This window comes from Dromiciops gliroides, chromosome 4 (assembly GCF_019393635.1).
Source record: "Dromiciops gliroides isolate mDroGli1 chromosome 4, mDroGli1.pri, whole genome shotgun sequence".
In the NCBI taxonomy this organism is placed as follows: domain Eukaryota; kingdom Metazoa; phylum Chordata; class Mammalia; order Microbiotheria; family Microbiotheriidae; genus Dromiciops; species Dromiciops gliroides.
Window position 1 is genome coordinate 414,379,923 of NC_057864.1, and position 18,392 is coordinate 414,398,314.

The window sequence follows — 18,392 nt, forward strand, 5'->3', positions numbered from 1 at the left end:
TGCATGACTGGGTAATATCTAGATTTGGGGGGGTATGTATCCAAAAGTAATTGTAATCAATCTACATGATTGATTACAAATATTTTTTATAAACATTTTAAACTCAGAATGGCTTCATGAATATACTGTCACAAAATGTCTCTTTATGTGAAAACTAGATTTTGTGGTTGTCCCCTTGCATACAGCACAAATTCAATAAAATAAACTAAAAGGGAAAAAAGTTCACTATTGTGTACCAGACATTTGTAAGGAAAAAATAAGAAATCTTCAGAAAGGCAAGACAGACTAGTATTTTTAGTAACTTGTCATAAAAGCCCCTAGAAAATGAGGCAGCAATCCTTAACTTGCTTTCACAAAAAGAATGAGAACAAAAAAATTGTTTTGAAATGTTCATTAAGATACACAAAATAGTTTTAGTGCCAAAATTTTTCTACTTCACTTTATAATGCATAATCCAATGAAAAGTGTTGGGGATTTAAATATACTTTATAGTAATATATACATATATAAACATGTACATATATATGTATACATACACACATACACATACACACACATATAAAACCAGAATTCAAGCTGTGCTTGCTATATTTTTGTTTTGCAGCAATCATACCCATAAAGCAGTAGAAGGCAATTTAAATCCTTTACCAACATTTGTTGGTACCAAACAAATAAAGTTAGTTGAAAATAAAGAAACCTGGTCCATTCAGTGGGGGAGAGAAGAAAGGGAAGGTGTGACCAACTGGAAGAGGACAAAGTTGGTAGAGAATGAATTTTTAAGCTTCAAAAAAGGGAAAGAAAATTATATTAAATGAAAAACTATTTAAGCCTTTTTTGATTAAAACTGTCCCAAATATGTTTTAAGTTCTCATTCATAAGATACCAGATACCCTGAAGAGTTCCAAATCTACTCATTCCCAAATTTCCAACCTTAAGATAATTTTGAAAGACTCATTTTGTCACCTTCATAAGCTGTAAGGCCTGAAAAGTTTGTTATCATTTAAAAGCTCTTTAAAATGTTATATTCCTTGGCAAAAGATGACAGAGGCATTCATAAGGAATTTTTTGCTTATTTATTTAAAAAAAAGCAGTCAACCTGTATTATACACAAATATAATAAAAACAATAAAATAAATCTAAACATTCACAAATGTCTCTACAAAATAATAAATATCATGGAAGTGAAAACATACATATAAAACTTTACTGTTACCTATTCTACATCTCCTCTGTGTCTATCTTTATACCCTGGCTCCCCCCAACAAAAGGATAGTGTCACAGCTCAAACCTCAGTCTCGCAGTGTTTTACCCTCTGTTGTTACTGCTACATTCTAAGCATAAGATTCTCGTATTTTCCTAAAGCTAAATGAAACATAAACTAAAAATTAGCTAGCAAGTGCACTTCTCTAATCCAAATTCTAGTTCAGATATGATTGAGTCTGTAACTGCCATAACATATAGCAGGAAATTCCCTCTCAATCCACCAAAGCTAAGTAGAATTTTGGTTATTGTACCTGTGTGCTAAATGTACCAGGTAGACTTATTTTTTTAATACTTGCATTTTAAAGTAAGATACTGGCATAGTCTTTCTGTTCTCTCTAACACATTTCACTAAAAACAGTGAAGTACTACCCCCTTAATATTAGGTTCTAAGAAAGGGTTCTTCAATTATAGAAGCTCCTTTACAAAACAATGCAGGGGAAATAAAAGGCAAAGTTAAATATAGTCACATTCCAGAGCAGTTCAAGTTCTATAATCATAAAAATACATGAAAAGAAAAAACTAGGAGAAAAGAAGATACCAGGAAAATTCTAAGTTTACTCTTAAGCTTGATATCATCTTACCCAATGGTCTTCATCTTGATTAAAAAAAAAAATTAAAGGAGGGAAAGAGAGAGAAAGGAATGAAAGAAAACTAGAGACCAAGAGAATGACAGTGAGAGAGACACCTTCGTCGTGGTGTTTCCTGCGCTGCTGCTTTAGCTTAGTCTCAATCAAATACTCTACTCATTCAGACTGCTTGCATGTAGGATTTTCACATAAAACAAATATAAAATGTTCTGGGATCTAGTCTCTTAGTGGATTGTAGGCACGAGGGACAAAGGGTAATAATAAGAATGTGCAAAACTCTCCTGAAGATTCAGAGAATAGAACCCTGTGGTGGCCAAATTGGGATAGACTTATTTCCACTAGTTGCAGCAACATCAAAATTTTATATTTGCAACAAATTAAATGATATGTATCTTATCAGTTCTAAGCATCTTTTAAAAAATCTTGCCCCCTCCCCCTCCAAAAAAAAGTCTTTTAACACATCAGTTTTCCTGCTTAGGGGAAAAATAACCAAAAGCTAAGAAATTTTTATAGCAGTACTGACATAACATAGGTTTTCATTATATACTTGTAGTCCTGTCCTAACAATTATGATTTATCGTCAGGTTAATGTAACCTAGAGAAGACTCTCCTATAAATAAACTAAGGGCAAGCAAGAGTGAATCTAGAGCAAAACACCATAAATATTTTGATGTTAAAAACTCGCATCTTGTAAAGTCTAAATAGAGCCTTGAGTTTAAAGTACCCCAACATTTAGGCACATTCTGGCATTTCAATACTGCTTACATTTTTTTTCACATCAAGGTTAACTTCTACTAAGCATGTTCATATTGAATCAGATACTTGTTATATCTTCAGAGCTGTCACTGAAATCAATGAACAGAACGCCAATCTTTTAAGTATCAGAAACATTAAGGACTGAAAGGTATGGAGAAAGATATAACATACATGCTCCATGATGTGTTTTAACAACTCTGGGTGCTAAACTTTCAAGTTAATATGTAACTGTTTCTTAGGTATTAAACCAATGATAGTATTGAATTGACAGGTCTCTTCCTTTTTAGTTTGTAGTATTACATACATAGTTTAACATTTATTTCAACATCCCCTTTCTCTTACCCATGATTAGTCTAGTTTCCTCTCTTTATGTTCAAAAAGATCACTTAAGACTGAGAAGAATTAAGACTAAATTAAAATAGGACAATGACCTTTTACGTTTGTTACTCTTATCTGAAGTTCCTAGTTGTATTGGACCAGCAGTACATATTCATCATGAAAATTCACCTCTCTAAAATTCATCTTTGGATTTCATTTGCTTATGATTACTGGGCAGAAATTTAAGTCTTGAATAAATAACTAAATAATTACGTTCTATCCATTAAAATGTAATTGTTAAAAACTATGAATTTCCAACATGTTTAAGCCACCTCTAGAAGAGCAGATACTGGCTAAAGCTTAAAATATGTTTGTTAGAGACTATAAAAACATGTACTAAAGTGTAAAATGGTCTATGGAAGCATTTTTCAATTAGTTACAAAATAACTGATAGCTGTTTGACTTAACAAGAAAAGGAAATACATATAGAAAAGGGGAGTCATAAATAGCTTAGTAAAAGTTTTTCTTCTGAAATACTGACCCCCGACTCACAATCTTATAAAACAAATTTAACAGCTCTACTCAATAAATCTTCCTGATCACTTTGCTCCATATCTTTCCTTCAGTACAACTTCAAATAAGCTATTAAACACTATGAAAAAAGATCACCTAGTACCTATTTTCACATTTCAGCTCTACTTTCCAACATTTTGAAATATCCTTAGGTATTTCCTAAACTGAAAATTGTACAGTTAAATTCCAACTCCTTTTATGCTGTACTTAATCTCAAAGTACAAAATTGGGCACCCAACCTTCCTCTTCCTTTACCCTGTCCCCTCATCTAAACCTAATACAGATAATTCATTTTAGAATTTGAGTGTACACAACACTTTAGCTGAATTATCATTCTGTATACATTGTTCAAAGAGACCACTTAAAAACCAAAGAATTGGACTAAGTTAAAACTGCAGTGATGCAGAACCATATTCCTATCAGACTATGTATTTGTTAAATTTTAATAGCAGAAGTCTGTCTAACATACTAAAAAGATGTTCTATCCCAGCAATGGCTACACTTGCTAATGGATCAATACTCTATAGACTAAATTAATTTTGGATTTTCTCAGTGAAAGGCACTCTAGAAATATAATTAATCTAACTATATATCCATCTGTATAGTGATACTTTACAGCATAGCATTGGTTTGGCTCTTCTAAATACTGATACGCAATGACAAGTATTAAATGCCAGGTAGCATCATTACTTAAAGCAAAGATGAAATAAATGTAAACTTATTGCCTAGAAAATAAAATTTTTAAATGCATACTTGCCTGCACATTTTTAAGGGGAAAAAAATCCTCTATCATAATCTGTTAAGATACAGAAACAAAAGCTACTAAATAGCCAAAGTAACAGAAAAGCACCCAGTGAATAAAGCAAAAAGGAAGGAAGCAAACAGATCGAACACACCACAGAGGAGCAGCTAGTGAAGTACGGCAAGCAGAAGTTCCACATTTTGAAAACCAAAGTTAAATATTTCAGGGAGAGAGGCTGGTCAGAAAGAAGCTGAGTCAGGGGCTTTTTTCTTCTACCTTGTACCCAGGAACTGACTTGGATAGTACAGAACGTTTGGAGCCCTCTTTTCTTGGCGTAGCAGTTTTATCTCTTGTTTTCTGTCTTCCCTGAAAAGAATCCTCCTGGTTGTCAGTAGGGCTTTCACCTTCAGATACATTGCCAGAGGAACTGTCCTAAAATATAAACAGCACAACATTTCTTTGGAAAGAAGATGGGTTTTATTTTGAATTTTTTTATCTAAGTTGCTTAAAAAGGATTAATTTAAAAACAGGGGGTTCCCATCTTTGTGCAGTTTTAAGCTTTAAAAAACATACAAAATAGACACTTTCCCCCCTTGTCCCCAATGGAGCCTAAAGTAGTTCAAACAAATGAACTTTGCTTTCATTTCTTACCTGATTTAGCAAAAAGCTAAATAAACATTTCGTCTGCTAGAAAACTTATGATTCTGTTTTTCTTCAGACTTAGTAGAGAATAAATTAGCAAAAATAACTGAATTATTTCATGTATTTATAGTCCATTTTCTATCTGTTTTTGCTATACATATACTAAAATTTTATTAGAATAATTTGATAGTTTAAAATAATGTACATGGATTTTTATTTTGGATTTAATAACATCACCAAGAGGACACAAGAGAACACATAGGTAAAGAACTTTCTGAAATTTTTATAATTGTAAATGTAATCTGGAATAAAAGAAATGAGGTTGAGAAATGCTACTATAATCTTTCCAAGACCACAAAATTATCCATCTTTTTATACTTAAATAATAAACAACTTCAAGCAATAGACCTATAAGTGATTAGGAAATAAATGGCTAATTTGGGAGGCACACATTCTTTCAGGCCACTAGATTCACTGGACTGGCTTATCTATGATCTATTCCATCCTCTGGTTGAGATATGGTATAATTAAATCAAAAGCCATAGACTCAATTTCTTTAACTAGTAAGAACCTCGAACCCTTGCCTTTGGTCCTGAAGCAAGGAAATTCATGAGGTATACCTCAATGCTACCTGGAAAATAACTCAAAGCACAAATCCTAGAGATGAAGGAAAAACTCAAAAAGGGGCCCTCCATTATTCCTATTATTTTATTGATGTATTTTAGTGGTTTGAAGGTGTTACTGCCTCCAAAAGTGGAGCAATATATTTTCTATTAAATATTCTCTTTAAATCTCAAGAGTATGAGGTACTTTTAAATGCTATTAAAATTGGATCTACTGAAGTTGTAAACTATTTTTCAACAGCTTTAGTGAACATCTATTTTTAATTTTACAAATAGTACTGACTTTCCCTTTATTTTGTTTTTTGTTCTTTTGGGTTGGTTTTTGTTTTGTTTTGTTTTTGCGGGGCAATGAGGGTTAAGTGACTTGTACAGGGTCACACAGCTAGTAAGTGTCAAGTGTCTGAGGTCAGATTTGAATTCCAGTCCTCCCGAATCCAGAGCCGATGCTTTGTCCACTGCGCCACCTAGCTGCCCCCCAAAAAAATCTATGCCAGGAAAAGGATTATGATTCAAGATTTATCAAATGTGCCACATAGTTTGTAAATATATACATTTGTCAAACTTTTTCCAAATTATACATAACCTCCTCTTATTCAAAAGAAAAATACTAACAGTGACGTTTGGACACAACATTAAACAATAAAAATTCTATAATTTTCATAATAAAGCAATTATCTTCAAGATACTATCTTCAAATCCCAAAAAGATCACAGAAAAGGGAAAAGGACTCATAAGTACAAAAATATTTATAGCAGTTCTCTTTGTGATAGCAAAGAATTGAAAATTGAGGAAATGACCATCAATTGGGAAATGGCTGAACAAGTTGTGGTATATGAATGTAATGGAATACTACTGTGCTGTAAGAAATGATAAGCAGAGGGGCGGCTAGGTGGCGCAGTGGATAAAGCACCGGCCCTGAAGTCAGGAGTACCTGAGTTCAAATCCGGCCTCAGACACTTAACACTTACTAGCTGTGTGACCTTGGGCAAGTCACTTAACCCCAATTGCCTCACTAAAAAAAAAAGAAATGATGAGCAGGCAGATTTCAGAAAAACCTGGAAAGACTTAAGTGGACTGATGTGGAGTGAAGTGAGCAGAACCAGAAGAATATTGTACACAGTAACAGCAACATTGTGTGATGATCGACTGTGATAGATTTAGCTCTTCTCAGCAGTGCGATGATTCAAGACAATTCCAAAGCACTCATGATGGAAAACGTTCTCCACATCCAGAAAAAAAGAACTGTGGATTCTGAATGCACATTGAACCATATTGTTTCTACTTTTTTTTTCTTTTTTGAGGTTTTTCCCTTGTTTTCTGATTCTTTTGTCACAAAATGACTAATGCAGACATATATGTGATATGATTGTACATATATAACCTATACCTGATTGCTTTTTGTCTTTGAGGGGGTGGGAGGGAGAAAAATTTGGAACTAAAAATCTTATGAGAAAACAAATATTGAAAACTATCTTTACATGTAACTGGAAATTAATAAAATACTTTTATAATTAAATAAAAGTTAAAAATAAATTTTAAAAATTATCTTTAAGCAATTAATTTCAAAGAAGGGAGAAGCATTAATCCACTAAAAAATCTTAATATAACATCTTACCGAAGTGCCTTTGTTTTTTCGTTTTTCATCACCTCTACCATCTTCTGCATCATCTGAATCTCCATCACTGTCTAAAGCAGGCAACTCAGGATCCAGGGGGGGTTCATAGAGTGCTGTGTTTAATGGCAAATAACGTAGTTCATCTGGTGAGTACCTAAAATTCAGTGACAATTCTTCTCAGTGTCAGTTTGCCTTGAAATGTTAGTGGAATTATCTACTTTTTATTCAAAGCTTCAAAAAAATTTATTGATAGGATCACTGGATTTAGAGCTGAAAGGGACCTTGGAACATCTAGACCAACTCCCACATTTTAGAGGAAGAAGCTAGGGTGATGTGACTTTCCCTGGCTACAAAGGTGCTAGATGGCAGAGAGAGGATGGTTGGCTTCCAACGAGGCTACCTAGAGTGCTTCTTCTACTCTACCAAGCTGCCTTCACACAATTACAAAATGTTTTAAAAGAGAAAAACTACAACATTTTGTTGACTGAATAATATAAACTATCCATTACGTTATTATCAAAAGATACTATGGGGGGGATCAGTAAAAGTGACACGAAGGGTTTGTAGGGTGTGGATTTCAATAACATATTAAAAAGTTGCTGACCGGGGGGCAGCTAGGTGGCGCAGTGGATAAAGCACCGACCCTGGATTCAGGAGTTCCTGAGTTCAAATCCGACCTCAGATACTTGACACTTACTAGCTGTGTGACCCTGGGCAAGTCACAACCCCCATTGCCCCGCAAAAAAAAAAAAAAGTTACTGACCTGTCTGATAATGTGGAGTGTTTGGAAAAGAAAAAAATTACTCTAGCCTTGCATTTTAATCTGACTTTATCAAGTTAAGATGAGCTAAACTAAGGGTTCAATGCACTTAGGATCAGGGTAGGAAAGAGGCCCAGGGACATGGTGTGTGTGTAAGAAATAGGATGACGGGGGGGGGGGGGGGGGGGGGGGGGGGGGGGGGGGGGGGGGGGGGGGGCGCGGGCAGCTAGATGGCAGAATGGATAAAGCACCAGCCCTGGATTCAGGAGGACCTGAGTTCAAATCTGGCCTTAGACACTTGACACTTACTAGCTGTGTGACAAATCACTTAACCCTCATTCCCCACCCCCCCCCCCCCAAAAAGGTATGCCTGACTATGACAACCTTACGGGGAAAAAAAAAAAGGAAATAGGATGATGATCTGAAGCCTATGCCGACTTCTGCTTTCCCCTTCACTCTCAAGACCCAGGGAAAGAAGAAAAGTAGAGCTGCAGGGCTGTTTCTGTGTGTGAGAAAGAGAATGGGACAGTGAACAAAGGGGACAGCTACCTGACAAAAGACCCTATGGACAAGGCTCAAATATTTGTTGAACTGACTCTCCTTCCCTAGCATGGACTTAAGAATCCCTGAACCCATTACACTTCCATTTGAGGTAGAAAGAATTCATGATAGTTTTGTAGTCATGTAAAATAGTTTAGTTTAAAAATCAGCCAATAGCCAATTCTAACAATAAGTAAAAATATTAAATACCTTTTGTAATATTCCTGGAACTGTCCTGGGATAAGGGCCACCGGATACGAACTAACCTTTGTTCGTTCTGTAGGCAATACTTTGTATTTTCCTTGAGGCACCTGGATAACCTGCATCAAGTTTAATTTTTATAAAGTTTAAAATATATATACATACATATATATATATATATATATATGTGTGTGTGTAATCATATCTATATCACTCTCTACTTCATATATACTTATATATATCTATATATCTATCTCCATATGGTTATATCTAAAATATATATATATATATATATATATGTATATCCATATGGTTATATCTAATTCTGCATAACTGTATGTGTTTTGTGGTAATGGGGGTAAAGACAAAAATTCAAGAGACTGCTTATATTCTACTATGTAGCTAATAGCAGTAATTAACTCATGCTAAATTCTTAGGACATTTTTCTGTTCCTTTTAATTGGTCTTTTATTTGTTTCATTTTTTTGCAACTATCTTCCAATTTTATTTGTGTTTTAAGTTTTATGAGGAAAAAGGAGAGGGGTATACAACCTCATTCCATTATTGGAAGCAAGTGGGGCTTAAACCATAAATAAATACTATCAGAAATTTATTAGGCAAAGACAGGAAACTAGAGAAAATGGGTACCACTACTGTTTTAGCTATGTATATTAATCAATCAATCAATTTAAACTATCATACATGTGTCTGTAAATCAAAATAGGCTCTTCTTTCTTCCATTCGTTCTCGGTTTAAATTGCTGTTAAATTCAGCAGCTTTCTTGGCAGCTTTCTTAATATATTCCGGCACTTTACTGGCTTCCACCTTCTGAGTGTTCTGTTGTTGCATTTGCTGAAATAGTGGTAATACTAGAAGTCAAAACAAAACTTGTGAAACCTTACCTTTCCATAGTTAAACAAAGCAGAGTTTAATCAGAGATCACTTACAGAGTATTCTTTATAATGATCTGTTATTCGCTGACGCTCTTTTTCTTGAAGAATAACAGAATATTCTGCATGTTTAGCAGGGTATTCTTTTATCATTAGATCAATTACTTCATCACTACGTAATGCTGTCAGACCTATTTTGAATAAAAAGAGTAATAATGCTAAAGGGACAGACCACTTTGCTAAATAAACACCTTTCTCCTCCAGCCGCCAAGATTTTAAAAGTTCCCCAATCTTCAAATCTACAAGTATTCTTGCTAATATTTAAAGTTAAAACTCAGAAAGCCATAAAGTAAAACTAAACAAACCTAAAATGATTTTTAAAAAATTAAACCTATTGACAAATTCCAAAAGTAACATAGATCAATTTTTTTAGCCAGGCTCCTGTTCAAATTCTATGCAATAAAGACTTCCCATCCTTTTTACTTGAATGATTTAACGCAGGAGTCAAACATACAATACTTGAGGTCAAATGCACTCACAATACTTAAGTCCCCAAAACATATTAAAATGGAATTGGCAAATATTTAACAAAATAAATAAAAATAAGACGCAGGTAACATTAATATGTGATGCAGCAACAGTGATCCTTATGTATGGTTAATGGCCCCCATTTCTATTTGAATCTAACACTACTAGTGTAAAGGAGGGGACTAACTCCCTCCACCTATAGTGAAAGATCACAACCTCTCTATGCATTAGTAGATAGCCTTCAGAAATTTCTATTGCTGAAAAAATTTACCACATGATGGTCAACTTTCTGGGGATGAACCTCTAAATTTAACCTGATTAGTCCTCAGATAATAGACAGACTATAGGCCATGGGAAGGTCTCTGTTGAAATTTAGTAGCACCAACCATAATTTCTGTTCCACTAGCAGTCTTTGAGACCTCAGGGTCATTCTCCACCACAATGAGGTATTAGAAAAAGACTACTGGAGGAAAACTATGCACTCTTTTACTTATTATTTGGAAGAGAAAAATTCAGCTATATTTTCAATGAACTATATATTGGATATGAGGTGCATTATTTTCATTGATTTTTAAATCTCTGATGAAAATCCTGAAAACATAGCTAAGAAATATTTTCAACATAATGCATTTATTTCTTAGTATCCTGAAATGACCCTCAATTCAAATTAAAGTTCCACATAAAGGTATTCAGAGAAAATTAAAATAAACCCATAAAAGTAATTTCTCATAGTGTTAGAAAGGATTCTTATGAATTTATAGTAAGAAACCTAACTAGTAGAGAAAAAAAATGTCTTGGAATATGAACCTAAATAAAAGAAATATAAAATAAAATTAAGGAAAAAACTGAGATGATTTCACAGAGTTTACAAAATAAGCACAGCCTATTTAGCAGTCTAAAAATTATATATCTGAAATGTATAAAATAAGCACCTTTTTCCAAAACATTAAAACTGATTTTGCAAATAGAATGAGATGTTATTTTTATTGGGTTTGTTTGTTTGTTTGTTTGTTTGTCTTTGGTGAGGCAATTGGGGTTAAGTGACTTGCCCAGGGTCACATAGCTAGTAAGTGTTAAGTGTCTGAGGCCGGATTTGAACTCAGGTCCTCCTGAATCCAAGGCCAGTGCTCTATCTACTATGCCACCTAGCTGCCCAAGATGTTATTTTTAAAAATCCAAACACTAGTTACCTGTATTATCTCTCAAAACAATAAGAAAATTTTTATTGTAATTTTATTAATCAAGTTTTTCCTTTAAATTTCTAACAATGAATGACAATGAGATTTTATTTTAGAATCTAATTTTTAAATCTAAATATTTAATTTTGCCTAATATTTTAAGAAGGCAAAAATAATCCAAAGGGAGAGAGGAATGGAGGGAATGGGCATTTGTTAAGCATGTAGTATGAGCCAGACTGGACTAAGTCCTTTAAAATATTATCTTGAAAACATTAGTTAAATGCTGTCAATAAGCACTATAATTAAAATCTTGTATTACCTAGTGTGCATTGAGTCTCTGTGATGACATTTAATTCTCTAAGATAGAGCTTCTCCTTGTGAGACAAATCTCGTCGCTCTAAATCTCCAGAAAAAAACAAAACGCTATTAAAAGTTGTGAAATATTATGTACTTCAAATATCAAATGCATATTAAAAGAACTTCCAAGAAAATCCTTTAAAATAATGTTTTTAAAAACTGGTTTTATATTTTATGTATTCAATATCAGGGAACTAGTGACAATAATCAAATAGAATCAAAGAATCTTAAGAGTTTGAAAGGCCTCAGAGGTCACTGAGCCCCCCCACCCCCCCATACCCGACTGAAAATTCCTTTCCAGCTGCTAACAGGTGGACAAGCAGCCTCACTTCAAGCCTTCAAGTGAAAGGGACATACATAAATTTGCCTGTCTTTAGCCCATATCTTTCACAAGAAGAGCATGAAAAACCTTGTCAATTAATTTGTTAAAAACCTAAGTAAACTGAATCTACAACACTGCTCTGATTTACCAGTTTAATACTGTCAAAATATCCAAGTCATTAATAAAAATGCTTAATCACGAAGTCAAGGAAAGATCCCTGGGATCTTCCTCTGTAGACCCCTTTCTACACATATCAACCCACTAATGGCTACTCTTTGAGTGCAGTTAATTCCACCAATTTGAAATCATAATTTACATTTTAAAAATTTACAAAAAATACATATATAATAATCCTAAGGAGGCATAATGTATAACTACATAAAATAACCCATTATTTTAGTCTTTTTCCAAGTTAGAGCTGTCTTATATTGTCAACTTAATTCCATACAGGAAGTGGGGAAATAATGGCATGGATAATCTAAACAGTGTCCAAAATATCTGGATATTGAATATTCATAATTTTCATTGATTGGTTTCCATGATTAGGTTTTTGTTTGTTTGTTTTTTTGTTGTTTTGGGGCAATGGGGGTTAAGTGACTTGCCCAGGGTCACACAGCTAGTAAGTGTCAAGTGTCTGAGGCCAGATTTGAACTCAGGTACTCCTGAATCCAGGGCTAGTACTTTATCCACTGCGCCACTAGCTGCCCCTCATGATTAGATTTTAATGAATATTTTCTCAGAACATACAAACTGATGGTGGAGCAAAAAATCCCAGATCCTTGTTGATAGCAGTGATCAGAAATGGTTAGCCAACAGAAATTTTAAAATTATTGTGGACTCATCCACACATGGATAATTATGAGTTGACAATATAAAATAAAAAGTTATTTATTTGCTACAGATGAAATTTGCTCTCTTAAATAAACTAGAATCCTAAGTACCTGGATATTTGCGTTTAAAGGAGGTCACACCCAAGTATTCACTGACTTGTTCCTGAAGCATATAGTATTCTCCTGTTTCATCAGGTGGCCATTTGTATTCTATGAGATTTTCTGCTGGAAAGTAGCTAAAGCTAAGCACAGAAACATTAAATGAAAAAAGAAATTAGGTTTTAAATAACTTTTTTTTACTTTATTAAGTAATATTTTGAAAATGCTACTATTAACAAACCAAATTCTAAGTGCTTTGTTTCCTATAACTCTACTACATGTGTAAATTTGCTTGACTTCCAATGTATGAGGACAAATTAGGAGGGGAAATAAAGAAAAATAATACACCAAACAAAAAAAATCAATAAAAATGACTGTTGGATATGTACAGATGACCATATATCTTGGATTGTCTGCAATAGATCTAATTTCAATAAAATATACTTTGAAAAAAGAAAATCACCCTTTGTCTCAATTTTTGGTCCTGAAAAAACAGTCACTGTATTGATTTGTATACACACACACACACACACACACACACACACACACACACACACACACACACACAGTAGCTGCTCGGGGGAAAAAGGGGGCCACATGTATTTTTTGAGCAACACAGTTCACAGAACAAAATTAATAATAATGCTAGCTAGAAACTATAGAATTCTTACTATGTGCCAGACACTGAGTTAAGTATTTTACAAACATTATCTCACTTAATCTCCACAATCATCCTGAGAGTTAAGTGCTATTATTATCCCCATTATAAAGATGAAGAAACTGGAACAACCAGAGGTTAATTAGCTTGTCAGATAATAAAGCTAGTAAGCGTTTGAGGACAGATTTGAACTCAGATCTTCTTGACTCCAGGACCAGCACTAACGATTGTGCCACCTAGCTGCCAAATTAGCTTCACTGGCCTCTCAGCTCCACTCTTTATGTCTGACTTCCTAACCAAAATCAAAGCCAAGACTCATTCAACACTTAAGAAAGCACTTAATTGGGGCAGCTAGATGGTGCAGTGGTTAAAAGCACCGGCCCTGAATTCAGGAGTACCTGGGTTCAGATCTGGCCTCAGACACTTGACACTTACTAGCTGTGTGACCCTGAGCAAGTCACTTCACCCCCATTGCCTACAAAAAAAAAAAAAAAAAAAAAAAACAATTAATTTTTCCTTCCACCCAATCAGGTGGTCAGGAAACAAGAACTTAGCAATTAAATATGCCACAAAATCGGTCGGTGACTGACTGGCTCACCAAATCCAAAAGTCAAACATGGCACAATTTTATAAGGACTACCCTTATCAGTACAAATCTTGAACAGATGAAAGAGCAACAATCTAGTTTTCTGGGGTTTTGCCCATTCTATTTTTGGCTTGTTCATTAGCTAACGAAAAAGAAGTCTAACACTTTCTTAAAATCTGCTTCAGATGTGCCTTTTAGAGAATGTGTAGTCACACAGAAACAGGCTGAGGATGCACATTCATTTAAGAGATTTATTGAGTACTAATTGCATATATAGTACTATGCTACATTCCATTAAAAAACCAAACAGGCAGGCATTTCCTGTCTCTAGGAAGTTAATAAACTTTTTATAAAAATGAGATATAACATATAAATGAAATGGGACTTAAAGTGTTTCCATATACATAAATACACACACATATATACCATGTGTACTGTATGTATATTTATATATATGAACAAATACAAAAATTATATTGTATGTTTATGTAAGTCCAAGCATACACACATATTTATTCTTTGTGTTGTTATAGTATCGATTTGTGATTATCTGTACATTATTATGTGGATTGTCTATATAAAAGCAGCTATACATATGGAGCTACAACCGACTTTATTTCATCCATATCGGGAAATCACTGTATGAAAACAACCTCCACTAATGCAGATTAACAATCAGTTGTAACATAATGTCTTAAAGAGCAACCCAGGAGCACTGAGGGCCCAAAAGGACTCACTTGCCAATGGCCACACTGCTACAATGTATCAAGGGAAAGACTTGAACCCAAGTCTTCCTGTCTCCAAGGAAGGTCTTAATCCACTGTCATGACATATATAAAATGTATATAATTATATAAAATATTAAAATGTCATGTGTGACCACACAATACACCATAAACCTTCTATATCCAATGACTCTCCATTCAAAGTAGTTACTTTGTGGGGCTATAAATGTATTCCAGAGACATTGCCATTGCTCAAGATACTTGGGTACTCATCCTTCTTTGGAATTACTTTCCAAAGCCAGGTCACAAACCACCAAAGAAAGGTTCATACCTTACATTTTGACCAAAAATGTGACTACTTAGCTTTACCAGCCACTTTATCACTCCTGACTTGAAATAATGTTTGGGAATCTCAAAAAACCAAATCTCCCTTCAAAGAATGAAGGTTTGTCACCAAACAATTTGCTATTCTAAGGGTATGTGCCATATATCTGCAGGACATTAGCTACTTAATGTGTAAGGTGTGAAAGAACAATTTGTATAATTTGCTCCAGTTCAACAGACTTTAATTATGTATAAGAACTGTGCTAAGTACTTGGGATACAGAAATAAAAAATAAGACTCTGCCATGTGCTTGATTATTTATGTATGAATAGGCATAAAAATGTAATACAAGATAAGATGTGATGAGGGTAAAGGGAGATCCAAAATGTTTTAAGGATTTTTGAAGAGGAAAAGAAGACTGTCAGCAGGTGGGAAGAATGGGAAATAAGGCAGTAGGTCAGGGAAATTTGGATGATTTTAATAGGTTAAGATGTGGAGGAAGTATATACAGGCAGGAGAAAAGTGTTAATAAGTGTACGGAAGCAGAAGAATAAAGAACAAGAGTGGGACATACACTCTGGGTCAGAGGATATGTCATGGGTAGTATCAAACACATCTGGGAAAAAGAGGTTGAAGCCAGGGCACGGTGGGCTTTGGATGCTAAGAAAAGGAGTTTTTATTCTGAATTATCGGCAATGGGAAGCTATGAAACGTTTCTGAGCCCGTCAGTGATAGGAAGAGTTTTTTGGAAGCACCAAAAGGAAGGATGGTAAAGGAAAAAGACTTGAACAGGAATATCAACTACAAGACATTTGAGGAAGCACAATGGTGAAATATATGCAGCTGCTGAACACTGCTAACATGCCTCCTAAACAACTGTAAAATAACTCCTCAAATCAAATATTAAGAGCAGCAACAGAGCCAACAAAAGGTAAGAGGGAGACATTCTTTCGGCCTACATAACCTTAGGAAGTCCCCTGGAAAGGTCTGTGACATCTAAGTGCTAGCCCAGAGCACAGCACCAGCAAACCTTGAAGGTGACCGCAACAGCAGCAGCTCCAGGAGCTCTCGGCCATAGGAGAGGAGTCAGCCAAATAGTCAGAAAGAGCCCTTCGCTGGCGCTGAGTGCAGGTGATGCCCACTGACAACTCTACTGCCCATACAGCTTTGGGTTGCAGTTCCAGGTCTCAGTTCCATTGTGGAGAAATAAGCTTGTGGTCAGTCACAAGGAAGCAGTTCCAGGGCAGGGAAGAACATTATCACTTGCAGCTACAGGATAGGAGGAGACTTGGTCACAGTTCTAGGCCCAAGAGGAACACTATCACTTGAGGCTATAGGGGAGCAGGGCCCTTCTTGAGACCAGAGCACAGACCAGGAGAGCAGTGATCATACCTCTCCCTGAGTCACATCACCTTAGAAGCATCAAAATTTGCAGACTCCCAGAACTAGCTCTGAAAACAGCACAACAAAAAGGCCTGAAATGTGGTACAACGCTTCTTCACCCCCAGGTGACCAAAGCCCATCTTTAACATAAAGTTCAAAGAGCAAACAAAAAAAATTAAGAACTCGACCATAAAAAGTTACAACCATGGCAGGGAAGACCAAAATATAAACTCGGAAGACAATAACATGAAAACAGCTACATGCAAAGCCTCAAAGAAAAATGTTTATTGAACTCAAGCCTACTGAGAATTCCCAGAAGAGTTAAAGAGATGAATGGTAGGGGAAAAATTGGGAAAAGAAATGAGAATGATATAAGAAAATTATGAAATCCGATTAAAAATTAACAGCTTGGGAGCAGCTAGGTGACGCAGTGGATAGAGCACCGGCCCTGGAGTCAGGAGTATCTGAGTTTAAATCCGGCCTCAGACACTTAACACTTACTAGCTGTGTGACCCTGGGTAAGTCACTTAACCCCAATTGCCTCACTAAAAAAAATTTAAAAATAAAATAAATAACAGCTTGGTAAAAGAGGTACAAAAAATACTGAAGAAAATAACACCTAAAAAAATTAAACTGGCCTAAGAGCAAAAGATGCACAAAAATTTACTGAAGAAAAAACTCCTTAAAAAAGCAGAATTGGCCAAATAGAAAAAATGCAAAAGCTCACTGAAGAAAATATCTTAAACATTAGAATCAGACAAGTGGAAGCTAATAACTCCATGAATAATCAAGAAATAATGAAACAAAATCAAGAGAATGAAATAGAAGAAAATATGAAACATATAATTAGAAAAACAACTGACCTGAAAAACAGATCCAGGAAAGAGAATTTCAAGAATTCTTGGACTAGGGGCAACAGGGTGGTGTAATAGATAGAGCACCAGCCCTGGAGTAAGGGGGACCTGAGTTCAAATCCAGCCTCCCACACTTAGTAACTGTGTAACCTTGGGTAAGTCAATTAACCCTAATTGCCTCAAAACAAATTATTGGACTACCTGAAAGCCATGATCAAAAAAAAGGGCCCAGGGGGCAGCTAGGTGGCGCAGTAGATAAAGCACTTGCCTTGGATTCAGGAGGACCTGAGTTCAAATCCAACCTCAGACCTAGCTGTGTGATCCTGGGCAAGTCACTTAACCCTCACTGCCCTGCAAAAAAAAAAAAGGGGGGGGGGAGCCCAGGCATCATCTTTCAAGAATTTATTAAAGAAAACTATCCTGATATCTTAGATCTAGTGGGTAAAATAGAAATTGGAAAAAATTCACTGATCACCACCTGAATGTGATCTCTAAATGAAAACTCCCAGAAATAATTATAGTCAAATTCCATGGTTTTCAGATCAAGGAGAAAATATTGCAAGTAGTCAGGAAAAAAAATTCAAATATTGTGAAGCCACAGGCAGGATCATACAAGATATAGGAGGTTCCACCTTAAAGAAACAGAGAACTTGGAAAATGATATCCCAGAAGGCAAAGGAGTTAAGATTACAGCCAAGAATAACCTACCCAACAAACCTGAGTATAATCCTTCAGGTGGAAAAATGTATATTTAATGAAATAAAGGGAGTTCGAGTACTCCTCATGAAAAGACCAGAGCTCAATAGAAATTTTGACATTCAAACACAAGACTGAATAGAAGCATAAGAAGATAAAAATGAAAAAGTAATCATAAGGTTAAATTGTTTACTTCCAATATGAGAAGATGTAACTCCTAGAAACTATCATTATTAGGGCAGTTAGGAGTCTTCATAGACAGAGGGCATGAGTATGAGTCAATTATGTTGGGATGAACTCCAAAAGAAATTAAATGGTGAGAAAGAGAAGGGACTGGGAGAAG

The 18,392-nt window shown here is 35.1% G+C and overlaps 1 protein-coding gene across 4 annotated transcripts in view; it reads right to left on the reverse strand.

Moving 5' to 3' along the window:
• The window catches only part of PHF10 (PHD finger protein 10), a 33,367-nt gene that overhangs the window by 2,698 nt on the left and 12,277 nt on the right, over window positions 1-18,392 (reverse strand). For 2 of the 4 annotated variants that reach the window (XM_044000940.1, XM_044000942.1), the window contains 7 exons: window positions 12,836-12,966; window positions 11,535-11,618; window positions 9,567-9,700; window positions 9,322-9,471; window positions 8,630-8,739; window positions 7,120-7,273; window positions 4,516-4,671 (listed from right to left, as the gene is read on the reverse strand). In XM_044000940.1, coding sequence (XP_043856875.1) covers window positions 4,516-4,671; window positions 7,120-7,273; window positions 8,630-8,739; window positions 9,322-9,471; window positions 9,567-9,700; window positions 11,535-11,618; window positions 12,836-12,966 — 919 coding nt within the window. Of the gene's footprint in view, window positions 1-4,393; window positions 4,672-7,119; window positions 7,274-8,629; window positions 8,740-9,321; window positions 9,472-9,566; window positions 9,701-11,534; window positions 11,619-12,835; window positions 12,967-18,392 lie in introns of all 4 variants that reach the window. The other 2 variants (XR_006356285.1, XM_044000941.1) reach the window with 2 other exon arrangements.